General features: G+C 39.0%; 4 protein-coding genes across 4 annotated transcripts; 2 read left to right on the top strand and 2 right to left on the bottom strand.

Moving 5' to 3' along the window:
• Nucleotides 1-5,154: 5,154 nt before the first annotated feature.
• On the top strand, nucleotides 5,155-6,081 carry LOC119882285 (olfactory receptor 10J4-like). Its single transcript, XM_038692288.1, has one exon. The coding sequence runs from the start codon at nucleotides 5,155-5,157 to the stop codon at nucleotides 6,079-6,081; it is 927 nt and encodes a 308-aa protein (XP_038548216.1).
• Nucleotides 6,082-10,895: 4,814 nt separating this feature from the next.
• LOC119882517 (olfactory receptor 10J4-like) lies at nucleotides 10,896-11,855 on the bottom strand. The gene has a single exon (XM_038692554.1). It carries the CDS (start codon nucleotides 11,832-11,834, stop codon nucleotides 10,896-10,898), a length of 939 nt encoding a protein of 312 aa, XP_038548482.1. The 5' UTR covers nucleotides 11,835-11,855.
• Nucleotides 11,856-17,225: 5,370 nt separating this feature from the next.
• LOC119882532 (olfactory receptor 1509-like) lies at nucleotides 17,226-18,152 on the top strand. Its single transcript, XM_038692571.1, has one exon. The coding sequence runs from the start codon at nucleotides 17,226-17,228 to the stop codon at nucleotides 18,150-18,152; it is 927 nt and encodes a 308-aa protein (XP_038548499.1).
• Nucleotides 18,153-22,827: 4,675 nt separating this feature from the next.
• On the bottom strand, nucleotides 22,828-23,787 carry LOC119882516 (olfactory receptor 10J4-like). The gene has a single exon (XM_038692553.1). The coding sequence runs from the start codon at nucleotides 23,764-23,766 to the stop codon at nucleotides 22,828-22,830; it is 939 nt and encodes a 312-aa protein (XP_038548481.1). The 5' UTR covers nucleotides 23,767-23,787.
• Nucleotides 23,788-24,784: the final 997 nt, after the last annotated feature.

The raw sequence follows: 24,784 nt of genomic DNA, 5'->3' as shown, positions 1-24,784 counted from the left end.
TGTCGTCACAGCAACAAGGAACACTAACGAACCAGCGGTATCGATGACCCGGGCCAACGACCCCACTGAGTTTCCCTGCCAGTCAGTCAGAACTGAAGAAGTCCTTTGGATGGGACGAAATGTCTTCCAGTATCTTCAACCAAGTTCAGTTGCCCTTGACTTTAACCTTCTTTGGTGTTCTTAAAACCTTCTGCCAATAAAGCCCTTTAAATTTAAATTACATTTTTTTGTTTAATATTGAAGGGAAGGGGCTCCCATAAAGTATAATACATCACAGTATGGATATATTTTATCTCATGTTTCAATTGTCATAATTACTGACATTCTCATGTTATTTTAAGACACATTCACATACACATGCAAAACAAGTAAATATCAATGAATGCCAGAAGCTGTTTAGTTTAAGTCAAGAAAGAAGTTTTGGTAAACAGTGCAAAATATACAAGGCAACCAATTGCATTCAACAATACATTTTATTATATTTTATATCCAGGGAGGATAGGTTAGTTTTCCTTGAATGTGATGTCTTCAAACAAACACTTTTTTTATAATTCTCACATCCTGCAAGACCAGACAGGAGGCTATATTTCATGCCAGATGTCCCACATCTGGTTCAGAACTTGAAGAGTGACCTGGTTGGTGGACAGACATTTCTGCAAGCTCCATCAGCCTGGTCATCGCTCCACTCTCCACTCTAAATCCGTCCTGCTGAAAACAAACAAAACAACAACAAACACATATAGTTGATTCTGGACGGCCTTGCAAATTAAATCTCAGCTGTTTGATAGATGGAAGTTAGGCTTACGTTATCTAGGTATCATACACCTGAAACAAATGCCTATTCATACATTCCTTTACACACAAGGTACTGTTAATTTAAAGTTCAATGTGTCACCAGCAGTGTACATGTGCTACTTTCATCATAATTCTGAATGACTACAGTATCACATTTTTACCTTTATTAGTCACAGGGAGCCATTAACATGAAGAGTTGTGTGCAAAAGAAATCATTGTATTCCCTCTAACAGATGTCCAAAATATGACCTCGGTCATCATATGCCACCGATGCACTGTCTAACAAACATTGTTTGTAATGACTGTATTAACCAAGGAACAACCTCGCTAGATACAAGCTGGCCATTTTATCTAGCTGAGATAGCTAACTTACCGTTAATTGTAATCACCTGTAACGTTACTACTACAGCGGCAACTAAGTGCTGCTATACCAAGTTAGAACAAATCTAATAACCAAAGATAAACGATGTATGCTAACTAACAAATAACTTTACATTTGAGGTAAATATTGGCAAACTGAAATCTTGGTATGGTAACGTTAGCTGGTTAAGTGTTAACGTTACTCACGTTAACATTAGCTAGCTGCAATTATATAATCTAACAGTTAATATCTTCCAATAAACCTTGACTAAATCTGGCTACATAAAATACTACTATTGACTAGATTCATGAGAGGACAGCTAATGAGTTTAAAATGTCAACAAATGCAGTAATTTCATCAACTTACTTCAGCAGTGTACTTCAGAAACACTGAAATGAACGGAGCTCAGCGCTGGAACTATCCAGTGTTTGGAACTATCGGCTGCCCCATGACGTGCGTTACTTCCGCATTCTGCAGTTTCAACAGAAGTCAACGGGAGTGTCACAACTCTCTTATTTAACGGCCCTGACAGCATCTATCTCTACATAAAATATATATATTATTTATACATTACGGCAGTGGTCAGTGTTTTTTCCACTCCTCTTTTTTCCACGGACCATGAGTTGCCCTGTCTTGTCAATGCTGTGCCAGGTTGATTGAGTGCGAGCAAAGCTTCTTGTACAAGTCACGACATCACGTAAATTGGCGGAACGATGTTCCCACTGTTCACACATTTTTCCATAATAATGAGGTACTCGTATAAGAATATATTATCGTGTCGAATACTTGTTACAGTCGAATATGAGGCTCAACCCTAGCTACATTAAATACTTGTTGTGACACTTTGGCAGCGCTAGCCAGCTAGCGCTAGCTACATGCTAACGTATTTCCAAAAAACGAACGAACATGAAGTATTCATCACAGGTTATGTTGACGGATATTTTGAGACAGAGAGACATTAGAAGACCAATGCACATTACCAACAGATGAACTAAGCTAAAACAATTTTAAATGTACTTACATGGACGGCTCGGCTCCGAGGAAAAAAGATTGCGGTTGGCTCGGATTTTCGGAGTTCAACACTGCGCGTGACGTCACTGCGGGCGCATGTGTGTTGGTTGAAATGCCCACCTTGACCTATTTTCGGAAGTGAATTGAACGGATTATTATAAGCTTTTAATGACTTTCCGTGCTTTTTTCAAGTTGAAGTTGTTGTAACTCTAATTACTTTGTTGTAATGGGCAATAACTTCTCTCAGCTTGACAACAATAGTCCCTCTAGCTTAAAGCCCAAATCCCTTTTAACAGTGTGTATTTGATGCTCTGTTGATGCTTGTATGGTGTTTCTCAAATGTAAGTCACTTTGCATAAAAGCGTCTGCCAAATGAGTAAATGTAAGAGAATCAGGTAGTCGTAGTATGTTAATGACCATGGAGAACAGGACTCCGGTGTTTCCTACAGCAGAACTAATTATATCTGCATAATGAGTGGATTTTTCTAAAGCCTAGATATTTAAAAGAATCCACTTCATCCATGAGACCTATCCTCAAAGTTAATATCCAAATGTAAAGTATGTCTAGTTCCGAACACCATGCTACAGGACTTCTTTTTATTTAATACCAATTTATTAATGTGAAGCCAGTTCTGGACCACAATGCAATCTGCATGTAGTGAGTTCTGTATTTTCAAAATCTGATTCCAATATGTAGGAGCCCAAGGTGTAAATAACTGTATCATCAGCATACAGATGCACTGAGCAATTCTTTACAGATTTTAGATAAATCATTAATGAAAATAGAAAAAGGAGGGGTCCCAAAGTGGATCATTTGGGGATTCCCTTGGGGGAAGGGCCACTACTTGAAAAAGCAGAGAAAGAAAAGAAACCATACACCAAAACAAACTTATGACCCTAGGATTGTAACATTTGCAATTATGATGATAACGTTTTTGATGATAACATTTTTTGCATCATATTGGGTGCACTGTTCATATTAAAGATTGTGCAAAAAGATGCAATAAGCCCATATATATTAAATGCATGGGCATCTGAGCATAACAGTTAAGTGGCCATCACAGTTAACTTTGTAAATGACGTTTCCACACAGATGTGAATGGGAATTCAAATACATTTTGACAACACATGCAAGCAAAGGGGATAACCATGTTATAGCAATAAGCACAGTAACCTTGTAAAATGTCATACGTGTGTTATATTGTAGAACAGACAGCAAGATATCTGTCATAAGACATGACGTCTAAGAAGGGAAATTCTACACGTCAATAAGAATACAAACAGCAAATCTGCAGGAAATAAAATGGAGTAGAAACAGTGTGAATGTCAGAGAGAATCTGAACCAGAAGAATTTTGAAGAATTGTGTGACATTATTGTAATTATTATTTCCTATAATAAATTCATGCAAGCACACTTGTATTATTACACACAGTATTGACAGTCTTTCACATGTTTAAAGCTACTATGAAAGTGTCATACTTGTCTTTGTTCTTAGTTCAGTTTGTCAAACATGATTATACATTTTAAATGGATGCATGACTTAACACAACCTGTTTCTGGATTTGTACTCTTACGTGTATATTAAAAAAAACGCTGCTTTACAGCTGCTTTTTTGGCAGAAACCATGGGCCGATTTACTAAAGGTTTGTGTGAGTAAAAACATGTGCAAACTTGATATCACCAGCAGTAATCTGATCTACTAGGTGTGCACGGAGAATGACGTCTTTCAAAAGTGCAAGTTAGCACCTGTGGTTCATTTGGTACTTTTGCCTTAATGTATATGCAATTTGGGGGGGTTCAATTTTATGTAATTTTAAGTAATGGGAGGGTAACATGCAAATGCACTTGGTTACTACACACAATGTGATCTGCCAAGCCTAAATGCAATTTCACACCACTAAACACTAGCTGATAGATAATAACCAAATAAATAATAACCCAGACTAAATAACAGATGCCGAACTGATCAATAAGTAAACACACAGTGAACTAGACTCAACAGAACAGATGACAGAACTAAAATGAAGATGCAAAACCCACACCACTATCAAGAATCACAAACCCAAAACCCAGAAACAGAGAAACCACAATAAAAACACAGAGAAGTCAAGGCCAAAATCATATAACACAGACAACCTCAGGACAGGATCGTGACACAGCATGCTGAAAATGCTGATTAATCAGCTTGTCCTCACCTGAAATACGAATGTACAGGTCAATTATTATACTCCTCATTATGACACATGTTTAAGTTTTTAGCAAAGTTTTTAGTTTTGGGCAACTCGAATATCTACGTATATTGTCATTTAGGTATAAGGATGTGTTGGATTCATTGACTGACTGACCACTATGTTTTCTTATTTTTGTTTTTAAAAACTTGTGTTTTTGGTGGTGGTGATGGTGCAGTGGATAAGACACTTGCCTTTGGTCTGAGCAATCAGGGTTAGTATCCACTGTGAGACACCATTGTGTCTCTGAGCAAGACACTTGACCCCTAGTTGCTCCAGAGGCGTGCGACCTCTCATGTATTGCATTTGTAAGTCACTTTGGATAAAAGCGTCAGCTAAAAATGAATGTAATGTTTTTAATGCTAAGAGTGTGGCGGAGGGAGAGATGGGTGTTTTTCCAGACATCAGCTATGTCCTTTCCTCCCAAATCACGTGACTTGAAAGGTTTAAGAGAAGAAAGGCAGACTTTCATCTCAGTTAGAGAGGAGACAGCAGATAAATCCATTCTGTAGTTTCTATCTTAACATTATATTGACTTTAAATAAGGGAATGGTAATTTTGAAGAATCTGTCACGTTTTTGTAAGAAACTATTTTTTACTGTTTCGACTGAATAAGGTATGTTAATGTATTGAGTTCAAAATTTGCCCAAATATGACATTTGAACTAGTTTGATTTCTACAAATCTACTAAAAAATGTAACGTTGCAAGTCTTTTATTTTGTGCAAACTTCAATTGTGTTGTGAACCAACAGATGATGATGACAAACTCTACACGAGTTTCATATTTCACTTTTACTGCCTATTTTGATTTAGGACTTTTTAAATACTTATTTTTCATGATTATTATGTCTTTATATATGTTAATTCTTTGTGCCAATCTTCTGCTCATTGTGGTTATATGTCTGAACAGAAGCTTACATGAACCTATGTACCTTTTTCTGTGCAGCCTGTTTGTAAATGAGCTGTATGGTAGTACAGGGTTGTTTCCATTCCTTCTGCTTCAGATTCTCTCTGACATTCACACTGTTTCTGCTCCCTTTTGCTACCTGCAGATTTTCTGTTTGTATACATATGCTAATGTACAGTTCTATAACTTAGCCATCATGTCTTATGACAGATATCTAGCTATCTGTTATCCTCTACAATATAACACACGTATGACATCTAACAAGGTTTCCATGCTTATTGCTGTAACGTGGTCATTCCCTCTTCTCAACATTGTTGTCATGATATCATTGAACGCTTCTTTGCAGCTGTGCAGTAACATTATAGACAGATTATACTGTGACAATTACTCTATTGTGAAATTGGCATGCTATTCCACTACAGTCAATAATGTGTATGGACTCGCTTACACTTTCACTGTATTAATTGGTCTTACAATATTAATCTTTTACACGTACATGAGGATTCTTAAAGTTTGTTTTTGTGGTTCTAAACAGACCAGACAAAAAGCTGTCAGTACCTGCACTCCTCACCTTGCTTCTCTGCTCAACTTTGCTTTTGGTTGTTTCTTTGAAGTATTACAGAGCAGGTTTAATATGAGCAGTGTGCCCATAGTGTTGCGAGTTATTTTATCTTTATACTTTCTCACTTGTCAACCGCTCTTTAACCCTCTACTATATGGACTGAATTTAAAAAAGGTCCGCATGATATGCAAAAGTCTTTTCTTTGGTAAAATTTAACGTACAGTTCTAATGTTGAGTGTCATGTAGTTTATTTTCTCAGCTAACATGAAAATAATAATTGATGCATTGACAATAGCATGTGCACACAATGTAGGAAAAAAAAATATCTCAACAGATTGGTTTGAAGATTTGAATCTAAAAAACATAAAGAGAAAGATGTGTCTAACACATTATAGTGCATTATATTTATTTACACAGGGCACCTTTCAAAACTTCTAAACAGAAAATCTGTCACACAAGGCAGCAAAAGATATTAAGTGAACATTATTAAAAAGGTGAAAACAATTCTACTAATAATGTAAGACATGTAAAAATGTCAGTAATTTCAATAAAAAATCATACAATATTCAACGGAAGTATGTTCAGAGGCCTTTTAGTTAATTAAAATATTTAAAATCCTGTCCTAATTGTTAATGCTAAGGATTTGTAAGCAAGCGTGTGCAGTCTCTGCTTTGTCAGTAGTAGTAGTAATTGTACATTGTGATGAACGTCCTGTGCTGAAACACTTGATAAAGTGCAGAATTCAGTTCCTTACAGGTAATAGATGTCACCTCTACATTGTCGAGGGCTGGACCAGAAGGAGTATTACATCATGGAGAAGGACAATGTTAATATAAATTAAGTAAAGTGCATCATGACAAATAAGTCTTTTAGTGTTTACATTGTACAAGAAACAATCTCATCTCCGCATGTGTATATTATGTTTATAATGTTCATTTAAGAGATGCTAGACCAGCGGTTCCAAAACTTTTTAGGTAACGCACCCCTTCTACATCTGCACCACCAAACCCATTCTCTGTCTAGGTCTGCCCATATATAATTTACTTATTTATTTACTTATTTTATCTGTTTGGTTACACGTCGTGAATAATAGCCTATCAGCACTTTGTTGAGGAGTGTTGAAGAGAAGGCAGCCGATATTAATGAAGGTGCAATAAACATCAAAATCTAAATTTTAATTTACAAAGGAAAGTTTTCAATTCAGTTTCAATTTATTTCATAAAATATTCAAACAAACAATAATTGTTGTAGTTATTACACTACTACACCACCATTACATTTTTCCTGTTGCGCACCATACTTTGGGAATCGCTGTGCTAAACGAATTGATTTCCTAATTTATAACACTGTACAAACAGACGTGGGATTTCTTACCGACTTCTAATGTGCATGGACAAAGGAAGATGTCATGAAGAGGTTGAAATTCCAGCAACACATTGGTCTGACAATAAAAATGTTCTTTTCAACAAGTGTTTCTTGTCTACCAAATAACATTGTCATCATAAAAGATATGGCCTACAGTTGTCTTCATTGTTTGGGTGCATTGCTGTCACCTGTGTGCATTCAGTGAACTTTTGATGATTTCATGTTCTCTTTACACAGTTCTCTTTTGTATTCTTTCAACTACCACAATAAAAGCATGATATACTGATCGGGAATCTGATATGGTGTAATCTTTGAATTGTTAAAAGTCTTAAACAGTCCTTGCATCACTAAACATACATAATACATGAATTCAATTAAAGAATCATAATATTTAGGATGATTATTTGTGTGATGTTGTGTTGTGTAGGTAAAGCTATTCATTCTATAACTTGGATCTGTAGTGTGTTGGCCCAAATGTGATAGGGTATTTAGCATCCCTGTGACCCTGGGAGCTCTGTTCGAAGGGGCTATAGATCCTTGTAGGGTCACACAAGTGATCCCATGGGTCAGACCAAGAGCAGCTCTAGATCAATTTGTGAGAAGGGAGGGAAACTCTGAAAGCAAGCTACCTCGTGCATTGATTAGGTAGACTGGGACCATCCTGAAGCCAAACCTGAGAAGGGAGCTTGTGGCCGGCCTGAGGCCTTTTACTGTTGCCAGCATACCTGCGCAATACCCATGCTGTCTGATCAGCATCTTGATATGCCATATCTGTGAGGTGGATGGATTATCTCGGCAAAGGAGAAATGCTCACTGACACAGATTTTGACAGATTTGTGAACAATATTTGAGAGAAATAGGCCTTTTGTGTAAATGTAAATGCTCCGTACTTGTATAGCGCCTTTCTAGTCTTGTACATAGAGAAAGTGTTGCTTTGTCAGTGTATATGTAATATATTATTATCTACATTTAAAATTAGAATGTTTACACACACACATCAAAATACACATTTTGCGTGTTGTTTAAGTTAAGCTCTTTGTAAATCACTGATGTAATATGGTGAAGTTACTGTCTGCAGCTTTAAGCATTTATTATTCTCAAGAATAAATACTCACTTAAAGTACCAGTGCCTTTAAACCACCTAAAACAGTACAGATAAATGCACTTAAAAAGAACAAATTCATTAAAAAAAAATCATAAATACTTAAGGTAATTAACACAAAGTTTAATAAATACAGAAGCAACTCAAAAGATATGTCAATTTATGTCTCATTGTATAATTGAATTAATGCTTACATTTATTTTTTATGTATTTTTTATTTATTGACCATTTTTTGATTTCTCTATTCATTTTTGATCGGGGCCCTGCGATGGACTGGCGACCTGTCCAGGGTGGACCCCGCCTTTCACCCAATGTCAGCTGGGATTGGCTTCAGCCCCCCGCAACCCTCTACGCAGGATAAGCGGTTGTAAATGGATGGATGGTATCTTAGTCTCGTTGTCATGGGTTGGTCTCTCTCCCCTCGTTTCCTCTTCATGTGTGTCTTGTCCCATGTCTGTGTGTGATTGGGTGTGTCCGAGCCTGGCCTCTCTCCACCTGCAGCACTCCGCACCTGGGACTCATCAACTCATCAGCGCCTGCAGTCTTAAGCTCTGGTTCACTCTGGTTCTCCACTTGTCGCCAGTTCGTCCGTTTACCTACAGTGGTATATATAAATAAAGATTTATAGAGCTTTTAATGTGAGGTCTCCGGGTGGGATTCAGCCCTGTGCGCTCCCGAGCCTCTCAGACTACAGCGACAACACGGCAGCTCACGACATGCAGTCCACTAACAGCATAAAACAACCGGCTCCCAGCAAAACACAGGCTCCACGTAAGGATCCAAAACTACAATAAAGGTTTATGTGCTGAAGCCCATCAGACCAAACGGGTTCAGATGATGTTGAGTAAGAACAAAGCATTAGTAAAGCTGGAAAAAACACAGAGAAAGTCACGTTAGCTCATCGGCTAACGCCAAGCAGTTGCTAATGTTATCCGGTGCAAAGTTATTTCACTTTCCACATTACTTCACCAACAACCGTGTTACTATGCTGTGTACCACTGTTGATTTAGCCTGCAAGCCTGTATACTAACGTTAGCCTATAACGTTAGTGATGCATCCGGGAGCAGCCAGCTAACGTTGACGCTACAGCAGCTCGACCTGCCGCTGTTTGCTTCGTAACATTCAGTTTATGTTTATTGTGGTTTTACAAATACTCAGGTACACAGCTTCTCCACCTCTCTGTCGCTGTAACTAACGTGACCCACATAATATACAACAGAGAGCCATCCACTATCACTAGTTACAGTAAAGTTACTTACTGCGGTCTTATTATAAAGTGTGACACAATCTCTAATATTCAGTCCAGCTCACTGACCTTTCAATTATCATGCAGTACATGTAGCTGTGCTGACAGTGCTGAGCCAGATTCACAGATAGTAAAGATGGTTACTGAAAAGAGCAGGTGAGCTAACGATGTAGCACGTCAGCTAAATGCAGTAAATGTACCGTGATCATGTAATGAGCACGGATTATTACTGGAACGTTGCAGTGGGAGTTTCCCTGAGTTTCCAGCTCTGTCTGTTCTCCCTGTCTGTCTATAGCCGCTGTCACTCTGCCTTTTTTTGGGAGTATTGAGCCCATATGTGCGCTGAATGAAAGGTACGGCGCCGGTGATGATCTGCCTCTTTAACAAACATTAAAATAAACAATTTTGTGTGTTGTTAAGTGGTAAAACTCTTTGTATACCAGTGACGTCCAGTATATGAAAATTACTATCTGCGGCTTTAAATTATTGTTATTATTATATTATTATTCTTCATTATTGTCAAGAATAAATACTCAATTCAAGTACCAGTGTCTTTAATCCACCTGTTGACAATGTGCACACTTCACCTTTATTTGATTGCTACGAATGCCCACTTTTATTCAAAGTAGCACATGCAGTATCAAAAACAAGTGTTCACCAGCAGAAATCAAATTCCTTATCCCCCCTAAAAAAGAATACAAATACATTATGCATGCATTAAATATTTATTGTTTCTCCAGCTGGTTTGGGTTAATTTTTAAATGACAAAAATGATTACTTGGTTAACTGCTCCAAAAATTACATTCATTTGTATTGTCTATGTATAGAGAATGACATGAAGATTTGTCTTACATTTACATTCATTAATTTAGCTGACGCTTTTATCCAACCCACCTCTGGAGCAAATAGGTTTTAAGTGTCTTCATCAGGGACACATTGGTGCCTCACAGTGGATTTTAACCCGGGTCACTTGCACCAAAGGCATGTGTCTTATCCACTGCACCATCACCACCCCTTCTTCATATTATTATTTTTTTAAACTTGACCACAAAGATCATGCAAATTTCCTAACCCCCCTAAAAAATAATACAAAAACACATTATCCATGCATTAAATATTTATGACGTATTCAGAAATTGAGACATGAGTTTAGTTTTTTCCAGCTGGTTTGGGTTAGTTATGAAAGTGAGACTGAACACTTTGCAAATGACTCAAACGACTGCACCAAAATTACAATATTTATCTGTATTGACTTTGCATGTTTTTAGATGTTTGTATTGAGAATGAGATGAACATTATTATTATTTACTGCTCAAGCTAACAAAATCTGTTGGACATCCTACATTTCAGACTCTTACATATGATACGGATTTTGGACAAATTCAGTCCATACATCACAGGGTTGAAAAGGGGCTGACATGTAAGGAAATATAATGATAAAAATATTCGCAACATGTTTGGTACACTGTTCATGTTAAACCTACTCTGAAATACTTCAAAGAAACAACCAAAAGAAAAGTTCAAGAGAGAAGCAAGGTGAGGAGTGCAGGTACTGACAGCTTTTTGTCTGGTCTGTTTAGAACCAGAAAAACACACTTTAAGAATCTTCACATAAGTGTAAAGGATTAGAGATACAGGACATAAGATTGTGAGAGAAGTGACAATGAGTCCATAAATGTTATTGGCTGTGGTGTCAGAGCAGGCCAGTTTAACAACAGAGTAGTTGTCACAGAACACTTTGTTAATGATGTTCCCACACAGCTGTAAAGGGGAACGCATAGATGCTGTGACAACATTTATAAGAAATGAGTATAACCATGATACACCAATAAGCACAACAACCTTCTTAAATGCCATACGTGTGTTATATTGTAAAGGATAACAGATAGCAAGATATCTGTCATAAGACATGACGGCTAAGTTATTAAATTCAACAGTTCCATAAGAGTATAAACAGAAAATCTGCAGGAAACAAAAGGGAACAGAAACAGTGTGAATGTCAGAGAGAATCTGAAGCAGAAGGAATGGAAACAAGCCTGTACTACCATACAGCTCATTTACAAACAGGCTGCACAGAAAAAGGTACATAGGTTCATGTAAGCTTCTGTTCATACAGATAACCACAATGAGAAATGTGTTGACAGCAACAATTAACATATATAAAGACATGACAATCACAAAATAAATATATTTTAAATTGTCACTGTAAAAATAGGCATTGAATATGAAGTATGAAATCTGAGTTGAGTTTACCATGATGCTGTTTTTGACTCGTAAAACAAAAAAATAAACACTACACAAATCAAATTACATTTGCACAAATACTGAAGTAATCTAAACTAAAATAAATAATTTTTCAGAGGCAATCAACAAATACCTTCCACCATCATTCTTGTATTTCGCAGTGGATGAGACTCATTCCCTTAGTGTGGGAGACCCGGGTTCAATTGCCACTGTGACACGTCCACCATTGTGTCCAAGAAACTAAACACACAGACAGACTGAGCCTCACTGAACTGAAACTCTGCTTCTTAAACCTTTCAAGTCAGGAGACGCCCACAGAAGCAGACTGACCTCTTCATCATCGAAGAACTCCAATATTGTCAAGGTTACTCAAGGTGTACTGATTTCTAAGTGATGGAAAAACTAACTTTTAAGAGGCTGAAATATTGGTTAGACAGCTTAATAAAAAATTTATTTTTATTTATTCAATTTTGACACTGCAACTTACAATTGCTGTACATGTCAGAAGTCGCACGCCTCTGGAGCATCTAGGGGTTAAGTGTTTTGCTCAGGGACACATTGGTGTCAATGTACACTGTGTCTGTGAGGATTCTCAGTCATCCAGGTCTTGGTTATCCAAAGAAGGTTAAAGTCAGGGGCAGATGGACTTTGTTGAAGATACTAGAAGACGTTTCGTCCCTCAGCCAAAGGACTTCTTCAGTTCTGACTGACTGGTAGGGAAACCCAGCTATTTTAACTTCGGTGAGGTCGTTTGCCAGGATTGTCGATGCCACTGGTTCGTTAGTGTTCCTGGCTGTTGTAACGACAGTCGTTATTTTCATTAGGAATACTCGAGGCCAAGACTGAACGACCATCGCTCTGTCTTTTATTGTGGCCAGCCTAAAGTGCAATTTATACTTCTGCGTTAAATCGACAGCGTAGCCTCTGTGTAGCCCCCTACCCTACGGCGTCATCTACAGCGTAGCCTGATGTGCACCTCCTCAGAAATGTAACTACACGTCGAGTCAACGTAGACCATAAGCCTTGTGATTGGTCGGCTGGGTAGCCTTGCAATGCCTCCAAGTGCCCGTGCTTTGAAGTAACTTTTACTAGTGGCCAAAACAGCGGTTTTAACACGGTGGCTCAATATATTTGACCGTCCAAACCCGAGTGAAATTCGTTTCACTATGAGAATGTGATCCACTCGGTTGATAACATTTGAAAAGGCTAAACAAGCCCCACGTATACAATTTTACCCCCATTCACGTTAGCAGAGGGCTAAACCAGAAGTCAGCTTGCTCGGACGGCAAAAGTCATCGCAGTAGCCTACGGCATAGCTACGCACAAAGACCCTACGCAGGAGTGTAAATCAAGCTTAAGGGCTTTTATTCTGGACAGCCTAAGGCATTTTATTGTGGCCAGCCTAAGGCACACCTGTGCAATCCCCATGCTGTCTGATCAACATCTTGATATGCCACACCTGTGAGGTGGATGGATTATCTCTGCAAAGGTGAAGTGCTTCTTCACCTTCTTCACTAACACAGATTGACAGATTTGTGAACAATATTTGAGAGAAATAGGCCTTTTGTGTACATTACATTTTTTACATTTAGCTGACGCTTGTCGCAAAGTGACTTACAATTGCTGTACATGTCAAAGGTCGCACGCCTCTGGAGCAACTAGACACAATGGTGGATGTCTCACAGTGGGAATCGAACCCAGGTCTCCCACACCAAAGGCAAACTTAGTCTTAGATCTTTGAGTTCAACTCATGATGATTGGGGGCAAAAACTAAAGTGTTACGTTTATAATTTTATTCAGTGTATATGTAATATATTATTATCTACATTTAAAATTAGAATGTTTACACACATCAAAATACACATTTTGTGTGTTGTTTAAGTTAAGCTCTTTGTAAATCACTGATGTAATATGGTGAAGTTACTGTCTGCAGCTTTAAGCATTTATTATTGTCAAGAATAAATACTCATTTCAAGTACCAGTGCCTTTAAACCACCTAAAACAGTACAGATAAATGCACTTAAAAAGAACAAATTAATTTTTTAAAAATCTTAAAGGAAAATAAATAATTAAGATAATTAATAGAAAGGTGAATAAATAAAGAAGCAAATCAAAAGATATGTCAATTTATGTCTCATTGTATAATTTAATCCATGCCTACATATATATTTTATGTATTTTTTATTTATTGACCATTTTTTGATTTCTGTATTCATTTTCGATTGTGGCAGACTTGCTCCTCCACATAATACAAGGATTAGCACTAGTAACAACTAAATCTCCCTTCTTTATATTGTCAAATACTATCTCTTAATATTTTTTTGCAGAAGATGTTTACGCACACAAAAAAGTTAAGCTCTTTGTATACCGGTGATGTACATTATTTTGTGGTGTTAATTCAATTAAATTTTATTTATATAGCGCCAAATCAACAACAGTTATCTCACAGCACTTTTCATAAAGAGCAGGTCTAGACCGTACTCTATGATGATATTTACAGAAGCCCAACAGTTCCCACCAAGAGCAGCACTAGGAGACAGAGGCAAGGAAAAACTTCCTTTTAAGAGGCAGAAACCTCGAGCAGAACCATGACTCAGGGTGGGCGACCATCTGCCTCCACCGGTTGGGGTGAAGGAGAGAGAGGGAGGGGGGGGGGGGGATAGATTTATCATATCTAGTATAGAAGTGCTGACTAAGGGTAAAACATCCTTAAGCAACCTAGTCGGGATGGGGTCTAAGAGGCAGGTTGATTTAGATGAAGAAATTATTGAAGTTAGTTGGTAAAGATTGAGGGAAGCAAAACAGTCTAAACATATATCTGGTTCTACGGCTGTTTCTAAGGAGTTTAGAGAAAAGTCTGTGCCAGCTGAGGGCAGGTCTTTGTGAATTTTGTCTCTAATAGCTAGAATTTTATCATTAAAGAAGCTCATGAAGTCGTAACTACTGAGAGCTATGGGAATACTTGGCTCAATAGAGCTGTGACTCTCTGTCAGCCTGGCTACAGTGCTGAAAAGAAACTTTGGGTTGTTCCTATTTTCCTCTACTAATGACGAGTAGTACGCTGCTCTGGCATTACGGAGGGCCTTCCTATAAGTTTTAAGACTATCTTGCCAAATTAAACGAGAATTTTCCACTTTGGTGGAACGCCAATTCCTCTCAAGTTTCCGCGATATTTGCTATAATTTGCGAGTTTCAGTATTATACTATGGAGCTAACCGTCTTTGTTTTAGTATTTTCTTTTTTAGAGGGGCTACAGAGTCGAGTGTCATTCGCAGCGAGCCTGCAGCACTATCAACAAGATGATCGATTTGGGAGGGACTGAAATTAGCATAGGGGCGGCTGTGGCTCAGGAGTTAGAGCGGGTTGGCCGTTAATCGGAAGGTTGGCGGTTCAATCCCTGGCTCCCTGGTTGCGTGTTGAAGTGCCCCCAAATTGCCCCTGGTGGCTGTTCCGCCAGTGTATGAATGTGTGACTGGTGAATGCAGATGTAGTGTAAAAGCTGACCACCCGCTTTGAGTGGTCAAAAAGACTAGAAAGGCGCTATACAAATGTGGAGCATTTACATAGGAGTCCTCCGTTACTTTGTGACTTGATAATGAATTTAGAGCTGATGGAATCGCATCCTTAAATTTAGCTACAGCACTATCAGGGAGACATCTTGTATAGAAATATTTATTATTATACGTGAATATTAAAATCCCCTACAATAATAACTTTGTCCGTTTTAAGGACTAAAGTTGTCAAAAACTCTGCAAATTCAGATAAGAATTCAGAATAAGGGCCAGGTGCTCGGTACACTATAACAAAAAGAATTGGTTGCAGTGATTTCCAATTTGGGTGTGAAAGACCAAGAACAAGACTTTCAAATGAGTTATAGTTTAGTTTAGGTTTAGAGCTGATTAGTAGGCTAGAGTTGAAGATAGCTGCAACTCCACCTCCTCGGCCTGTGCCTCGAGGAATGTGAGTATTAATATGACTGGGAGGGGTGGATTCATTTAGGCTATCATATTCTCCATCACCCAGCCAGGTTTCAGTAAGACCAAATAAATCAATATCATAATCTGATATTAGTTCATTTACTAGTACACCTTTAGAAGAGAGAGATCTGATGTTTAAGAGTCCACATTTAATTTTCCTATTGTTGAGGTTTTTATGTACAGCTCCTCTTCTGTTTACCTTTGATTTAAATAATTTCGATGGTCGGGGGGCAGACACCGTCACTATAGGATTTTCACTAAGTAACTGCTGAATTAGAAGGGCAGAGAAGTGTGTTAGACTGCGACTCTGCCTCCTGGTCTCAACTCTGGGTTGTCATGGATTTGGTCCACTAATAAACTTGGCCAGATTTCTAGAAATGAGAGCTGCTCCTTCCCAAGTGGGATGGATGCCGTCTCTCCGAATCAGACCAGGTCTTCCCCAGAAAGTCTGCCAATGATCTACAAAGCCTCCTCCACCTCGACAAAAAATGAAGATGCAAAACCTACACCACAGAATCAAGAACCCAAAACCCAGAAACAGAGAAATCAAGGCCAAAATCATATAACACAGACAACCTCAGGACAGGATCGTGACACAGCATGCTGAAAATGCTGATTAATCAGCTTGTCCTCACCTGAAATACGAATGTACAGGTCAATTATTATACTCCTCATTATGACACATGTTTAAGTTTTTAGCAAAGTTTTTAGTTTTGGGCAACTCGAATATCTACGTATATTGTCATTTAGGTATAAGGATGTGTTGGATTCATTGACTGACTGACCACTATGTTTTCTTATTTTTGTTTTTACAAACTTGTGTTTTTGGTGGTGGTGATGGTGCAGTGGATAAGACACTTGCCTTTGGTCTGAGCAATCAGGGTTAGAATCCACTGTGAGACACCATTGTGTCTCTGAGCAAGACACTTGACCCCTAGTTGCTCCAGAGGCGTGCGACCTCTCATATATAGCATTTGTAAGTCACTTTGGATAAAAGCGTCAGCTAAAAATGAATGTAATGTTTTTAATGCTAAGAGTGTGGCGGAGGGAGAGATGGGTGTTTTTCCAGACATCAGCTATGTCCTTTCCTCCCAAATCACGTGACTTGAAAGGTTTAAGAGAAGAAAAGGCAGACTTTCATCTCAGTTAGAGAGGAGACAGCAGATAAATCCATTCTGTAGTTTCTATCTTAACATTATATTGACTTTAAATAAGGGAATGGTAATTTTGAAGAATCTGTCACGTTTTTGTAAGAAACTATTTTTTACTGTTTCGACTGAATAAGGTATGTTAATGTATTGAGTTCAAAATTTGCCCAAATATGACATTTGAACTAGTTTGATTTCTACAAATCTACTAAAAATGTAACGTTGCAAGTCTTTTATTTTGTGCAAACTTCAATTGTGTTGTGAACCAACAGATGATGATGACAAACTCTACACGAGTTTCATATTTCACTTTTACTGCCTATTTTGATTTAGGACTTTTTAAATACTTATTTTTCATGATTATTATGTGTTTTTATATTGTAATTCTTTGTGCCAATCTTCTGCTCATTGTGGTTATCTGTCTGAACAGAAGCTTACATGAACCTATGTACCTTTTTCTGTGCAGCCTGTTTGTAAATGAGCTGTGTGGTAGTACAGGGTTGTTTCCATTCCTTCTGCTTCAGATTCTCTCTGACATTCACACTGTTTCTGCTCCCTTTTGCTACCTGCAGATTTTCTGTTTGTATACATATGCTAATGTACAGTTCTATAACTTAGCCATCATGTCTTATGACAGATATCTAGCTATCTGTTATCCTCTACAATATAACACACGTATGACATCTAACAAGGTTTCCATGCTTATTGCTGTAACGTGGTTATTCCCTCTTCTACATGTTGTTGTCATGATATCATTGAACACTTCTTTGCAGCTGTGCAGTAACATTATAGACAGATTATACTGTGACAATTACTCTATTGTGAAATTGGCATGCTATTCCACTACAGTCAATAATGTGTATGGACTCGCTTACACTTTCACTGTATTAATTGTTCTTACAATATTAATCTTTTACACTTACATGAGGATTCTTAAAGTTTGTTTTTGTGGTTCTAAACAGACCAGACAAAAAGCTGTCAGTACCTGCACTCCTCACCTTGCTTCTCTGCTCAACTTTGCTTTTGGTTGTTTCTTTGAAGTATTACAGAGCAGGTTTAATATGAGCAGTGTGCCCATAGTGTTGCGAGTTATTTTATCTTTATACTTTCTCACTTGTCAACCGCTCTTTAACCCTCTACTATATGGACTGAATTTAAAAAAGGTCCGCATGATATGCAAAAGTCTTTTCTTTGGTAAAATTTAACATACAGTTCTAATGTTGAGTGTCATGTAGTTTATTTTACATACATAGCAAGTGTTTGATGTTTGTTTAAAGAAGAGTAGAACTACCAAGTGTTCACCCTTGATCGCGCTACTTAAATAGTAGAAGAAATATGCATAATAGTGAGGTTTGTGACCGGCTTAATTGAGGCTGGAAGGGAGCGGGGAGTGAGTGAGTATGTGCGTATGTGTGTGTGCAGTTTTTGGCTCAGGTACAGAATGGGGTGTTCATTGCCAGGGTCTCTTTGGGCCAAAACTGTTCCAAGGCCGACTGCGGATGCATCCACCTGTAGCAGAAATCTTCTGTTGAAATCTGGACTCTTGAGGACAGGGGAAGAGCACAGGCAAAACTTTCAGTGTACTGAAGGCGGTTTCACAGTCATCTGTCCAGGTTACTGGGTTCCTCTGGACCTTCATGGTAAGGGCGGTGAGGGGTGCAGCAATAGTTGCAAACTGAGGTACAAATCGCCTGAAGGACCGTACTTCCTTCTTGGTGCGGGGACGAGGGCTGTTCTGGATAGCTTCCACCTTTTCCACTTGTGGACGCACCTCTCCTCACCCTAGCTGGTAACCCAGGTACCGTGTCTCCTGCCGTGCCCACTCACATTTGGAGGGGTTGAGTGTCAACCACGCCTTCTTGATCCTTTCCATTACCAGTGACAGTGCACTGCTGCCAGATGAGTGAGAAGGGGAGGGGTAGTTGCAGTGACAGGTTCCAGTCCAACCTCCTCTTCCACTTCCATGTCCACCTCCCTCACCATCAGAGATTGCTCTGGAGCTGGGATTGGAGCTTGGATTCCTTCCACTCTTTCAGTAAGTTAACATGGTAGGTCTGTTTGGGTTTCTTCTTATCAGGGTGATGGACCTCATAAGTGACTGGACCCATCTTGCGGAGGATGATGTATGGCCCTTGCCATTTTGCCAGGAGTTTGCTGTTGGAAGAAGGGAGACGCAACAGGACTTTTTGGCCGCACACACCTCTGCCTCCTCCCGGTATCTTGCTAGCCGACCCCTCATCTCTAACACAAACTGCACCACCCCTCTGTCACTTGAAGTGGTGGATGGGGCCTCCCAACCCTTGCGGAGCAGATCCAATGGTCCCTGCACATCCCAGCCATATAGTAGCTGAAATGGGGAGAACCCTGTAAACGCCTGGGAGACTTCACAGTAGGCAAAGAGCAGAAACGGCACCCAACGGTCCCAATCTTTGCCAGTGTCATCCACAAACTTCTTCAGCATCTTCTTCAGTGTCTGTTTGAACCTTTCAACCAGACCATCCATCTGTGGATGGTACGGTGTGGCTCTGATTGCCGAGATGCCCAGTTGTTTATGGAAGAGCTGCATCAACTTGGAGGTGAAATTAGTTCCCTGGTCCGTCAGAATCTCATCCGGTATCCCCACCCTGGAAAACAGTTGTACCAACACACGCAGAACAGTGGGAGCAGTAATGGTGCGCAGGGGGAAGGCCTCAGGGAAACGAGTAGCATAGTCACACACAACCAAAATCTACTGATGACTCCCGCTGCTTTTCACCAGAGGGCCCACAATGTCCATGGCAATTCTGCGGAATGGAGTGGCAATAACCGGAAGTGGTTGCAGGAAGGCTCTGTCTGACTTGCAAGTTCCTTACCAGATGCTCATTGGTTTGGGGCAGTGCTGGAATTACCCAGAAGCTCCTGGCTATTCTCTCTCTTTACAGACCTAGGCTGGGATGGCTGGAATGTGGGTCGATGTGCTGCACCGGTGGAGCGAGTAGCTGGTCCTCCTCTCCTGGCGTTGAGGTACTGTAAAGCCAGCTTGGCCGCCGTAAGGCCGTCCACTGGCTCATGCTCCTTCACCCATGTCCTCACCTCGAAAGGAAGATGGGCTCACCAACCTCCTCCTTGGTGTGTTGCTCTGGCCGGTGTTGCTCTGGCGGCCCAAGAGCTGCCCCCCTCCTCACCTTCCTCTGATGACGACGACAATGAAGATACGTGCTCGCTTGAACTCATGAGCGAGTATAATACGCCATCATACAGAAATCCTGCAATAAAGGCAGGAACACCAGCATGCATGTGGCTTTTCACTCAGACATGGTCAGGCTCTGTTACTTCAACGTTCCCATCTCAGAGGCAGATCGTACCTTTCATCCAGCGCAGCGAGACACTGCACAGTACTCCCGAAAAAAAAGGCAAAGTGAGAGCGGCTATAGACAGGCAGGGAGCCAGCTTCACACAATATGGTGGAAACTCAGGTAAACTCCCACTGAAATGTTACAGCAGTATTTTTATCAGCTTGATGTTTAACTAACCCATGCTTGTTACATGAAAAGGTAATACTGCATTTAGCCAACACGCTACATCGTTAGCTCGCCTGCTGCTTTCAGTAACTGTCTTTACTATCGGTGAATCTTTCACCGGAGGCTCAGCAATTTCTCAGCAATTTCAGCACAGCTCAATATTATAACGAGATTGTGTCAAACTTCACCTGGAGACCTTACATTAAAAGCAGAATAGTGGCTGATGCAAGCAACGAAGAAAACAGGCGTGTGATTCATTTCTGAGTGAGTTTTGAGCCCATTGACAATAAAGCAATGAAATTTTGATTTATTAAAGTCAAAAACTTACATATAGCCCCTTTAATAATAATGTTTTAAATTTTAATTTACAAAGGAAAGTTTTCAATTCAGTTTCAATTTATTTCATGAAATATTCCACCAAAAAATTATTGTTGTAGTTATTACACTACTACACCACCATTACATTTTTCCTGTTGCGCACCATACTTTGGGAATCGCTGTGCTAAACGATTTGATTTCCTAATTTATAACACTGTACAAACAGACGTGGGATTTCTCACCGACTTCTAATGTGCATGGACAAAGGAAGATGTCATGAAGAGGTTGAAATTCCAGCAACACATTGGTCTGACAATAAAAATGTTCTTTTCAACAAGTGTTTCTTGTCTACCAAATAACATTGTCATCATAAAAGATATGGCCTACAGTTGTCTTCATTGTTTGGGTGCATTGCTGTCACCTGTGTGCATTCAGTGAACTTTTGATGATTTCACATTCTCTTTACACAGTTCTCTTTTGTATTCTTTCAACTACCACAATAAAAGCATGATATACTGATCGGGAATCTCATATGGTGTAATCTTTGAAACGTCTGTCAACCAATTCATTTGTAAAAAGTCTTAAACAGTCCTTGCATCACTAAACATACATAATACATGAATTCAATTAAAGAATCATAATATTTAGGATGATTATTAGTGTGATGTTGTGTTGTGTAGGTAAAGCTATTCATTCTATAACTTGGATCTGTAGTGTGTTGGCCCAAATGTGATAGGGTATTTAGCATCCCTGTGACCCTGGGAGCTCTGTTCGAAGGGGCTATAGATCCTTGTAGGGTCACACAAAGTGATCCCATGGGTCAGACCAAGAGCAGCTCTAGATCAATTTGTGAGAAGGGAGGGAAACTCTGAAAGCAAGCTACCTCGTGCATTGATTAGGTAGACTGGGACCATCCTGAAGCCAAACCTGAGAAGGGAGCTTGTGGCCGGCCTGAGGCCTTTTACTGTTGCCAGCATACCTGCGCAATACCCATGCTGTCTGATCAGGATCTTGATATGCCATATCTGTGAGGTGGATGGATTATCTCGGCAAAGGAGAAATGCTCACTGACACAGATTTTGACAGATTTGTGAACAATATTTGAGAGAAACAGGCCTTTTGTGCACATAGAGAAAGTCTTAGATCTTTGAGTTCAACTGATGATGAATGGGGGCAAAAACTAAAGTGTTGCGTTTATAATTTTGTTCTGTGTATTTATAATATATTATCTACATTTAAAATTAGAATGTTTACACACATCAGAATACACATTTTGTGTGTTGTTTAAGTTAAGCTCTTTGTAAATCACTGATGTAATATGGTGAATTTACTGTCTGCAGCTTTAAGCATTTATTATTGTCAAGAATAAATACTCACTTAAAGTACCAGTTTTGATTTCTCTATTCATTTTTGATCGGGGCCCTGCGATGGACTGGCGACCTGTCCAGGGTGTACCCTGCCTTTCGCCCAATGTCAGCTGGGATTGGCTTCAGCCCCCTGCGACCCTCTACGCAGGATAAGCGGTTGAAAATGGATTTTATTTTATCTTAGTCTCGTGTTTTATTGCTTTTATCATGTATTTGCAGTTTTATCATTTTATTTGCAGTAAATGTACCGTGATCATGTAATAAGCATGGATTAGTTCAGCCTGCAGCTGATAAAACTATTACTGGAACGTTGCAGTTGTTACTTTACACCTTTGTTAATGACAAATTGTATACTTCATCCTTATTTGCCGACAAATGCCCGACTATGAATGAAAGTAGCACAGGCAGTATCAAAACAAGTGATCACCAAAGGAAAGCAAATTTCCTAACCCCCCTAAAAAATAATACAAAAACACATTATCCATGCATTAATTATTTATGACGTATTCAGAAATTGAGACGTGAGTTTAGTTTTTTCCAGCTGGTTTGGGTTAGTTATGAAAGTGAGACTGAACACTTTGCAAATGACTCAAACGACTGCACCAAACTTACAATATTTATCTGTATTGACTTTGCATGTTTTTAGATGTTTGTAATGAGAATGAGATGAACATTATTATTATTTACTGCTCAAGCTAACAAAATCTGTTGGACATCCTACATTTCAGACTCTTACATATGATACGGATTTTGGACAAATTCAGTCCATACATCACAGGGTTGAAAAGGGGCTGACATGTAAGGAAATATAATGATAAAAATATTCGCAACATGTTTGGTACACTGTTCATGTTAAACCTACTCTGAAATACTTCAAAGAAACAACCAAAAGAAAAGTTCAAGAGAGAAGCAAGGTGAGGAGTGCAGGTACTGACAGCTTTTTGTCTGGTCTGTTTAGAACCAGAAAAACACACTTTAAGAATCTTCACATAAGTGTAAAGGATTAGAGATACAGGACATAAGATTGTGAGAGAAGTGACAATGAGTCCATAAATGTTATTGGCTGTGGTGTCAGAGCAGGCCAGTTTAACAACAGAGTAGTTGTCACAGTACACTTTGTTAATGATGTTCCCACACAGCTGTAAAGAGGAACTTAAAGATGCCATGACAACATTTATAAAAAATGAGTATAACCATGATACACCAATAAGCAAGACAACCTTCTTAAATGTCATACGTGTGTTATATTGTAAAGGATAACAGATAGCAAGATATCTGTCATAAGACATGACGGCTAAGTTATTCAATTCAACACTTCCATAAGAATATAAACAGAAAATCTGCAGGAAACAAAAGGGAGCAGAAACAGTGTGAATGTCAGAGAGAATCTGAAGCAGAAGGAATGGAAACAACCCTGTACTACCATACAGCTCATTTACAAACAGGCTGCACAGAAAAAGGTACATAGGTTCATGTAAGCTTCTGTTCATACAGATAACCACAATGAGAGACGTGTTGACAGCAACAATTAACATATATAAAGACATGACAATCACAAAATAAAAATATTTTAAATTGTCACTGTAAAAATAGGCATTGAATATGAAGTATGAAATCTGAGTTGAGTTTACCATGATGCTGTTTTTGATTTGTAAAACAAAAAAATAAACACTACACAAATCAAATTACATTTGCACAAATACTCAAGTAATCTAAACTAACTAGCAATCAACAAATACCTTCCACCATCATTCTTGTATTTCGCAGTGGATGAGACTCATTCCCTTAGTGTGGGAGACCCGGGTTCAATTGTCACTGTGACACGTCCACCATTGTGTCCAAGAAACAAAACACACAGACAGACTGAGCCTCACTGAACTGAAACTCTGCTTCTTAAACCTTTCAAGTCAGGAGACGCCCACAGAAGCAGACTGACCTCTTCATCATCGAAGAACTCCAACATTGTCAAGGTTACTCAAGGTGTACTGATTTCTAAGTGATGGAAAAACTAACTTTTAAGAGGCTGAAATATTGGTTAGACAGATGTCTATGAAGATTCTCAGTCATCCAGGTCATAGTTATCCAACGAAGGTTAAAATGAAGGGCAACTGGACTTGGTTGAAGCTACTGGAAGACGTTTCGTCCCTTATCCAAAGGACTTCTTCAGTTCTGGCTGACTGGCAGGGAAATAGGTTAAATAGCTGAGTTTCCCTGCCAGTCAGTCAGAACTGAAGAAGTCCTTTGGATAAGGGACGAAACGTCTTCCAGTAGCTTCAACCAAGTCCAGTTGCCCTTCATTTTAACCTTCGTTGGATTGGTTAGACAGCTTAATAAAAAATACATTTTTATTTATTCAATTTTTAGCTGACACTTTTATCCAAAGCAACTTACAATTGTTATACATGTCAGAGGTCACATGCCTCTGGAGCATCAAGTGTTTTGCTCAGGGACACATTGGTAGATGAGTCAGAGTGGGAATTGAACCTGGGTCTCTAACAGCAAAGGTATGTATCTTATCCATTGCTCCACCACCAATGTACACTATGTCTGTGAGGATTATCAGTCGTCCAGGTCTTGGTTATCCAAAGAAGGTTAAAGTCAGGGGCAGCTGGACTTTGTTGAAGATACTAGAAGACGTTTTGTCCCTCATCC

The sequence above is a fragment of the Micropterus salmoides genome, unplaced genomic scaffold, assembly GCF_014851395.1.
Source record: "Micropterus salmoides isolate LMB-PRFRI ecotype aquatic unplaced genomic scaffold, ASM1485139v1 Ms_hic_scaffold_3, whole genome shotgun sequence".
Lineage (NCBI taxonomy): Eukaryota > Metazoa > Chordata > Actinopteri > Centrarchiformes > Centrarchidae > Micropterus > Micropterus salmoides.
This window is presented reverse-complemented; position numbering and strand designations above follow the sequence as displayed.

Coding starts and splice junctions, on each gene's coding strand:
- LOC119882516 (XM_038692553.1), bottom strand. CDS start 23,766: ATGGTAAACTCAACTCAGATTTCATACTTCATATTCAATGCCTATTTT.
- LOC119882532 (XM_038692571.1), top strand. CDS start 17,226: ATGACAAACTCTACACGAGTTTCATATTTCACTTTTACTGCCTATTTT.
- LOC119882517 (XM_038692554.1), bottom strand. CDS start 11,834: ATGGTAAACTCAACTCAGATTTCATACTTCATATTCAATGCCTATTTT.
- LOC119882285 (XM_038692288.1), top strand. CDS start 5,155: ATGACAAACTCTACACGAGTTTCATATTTCACTTTTACTGCCTATTTT.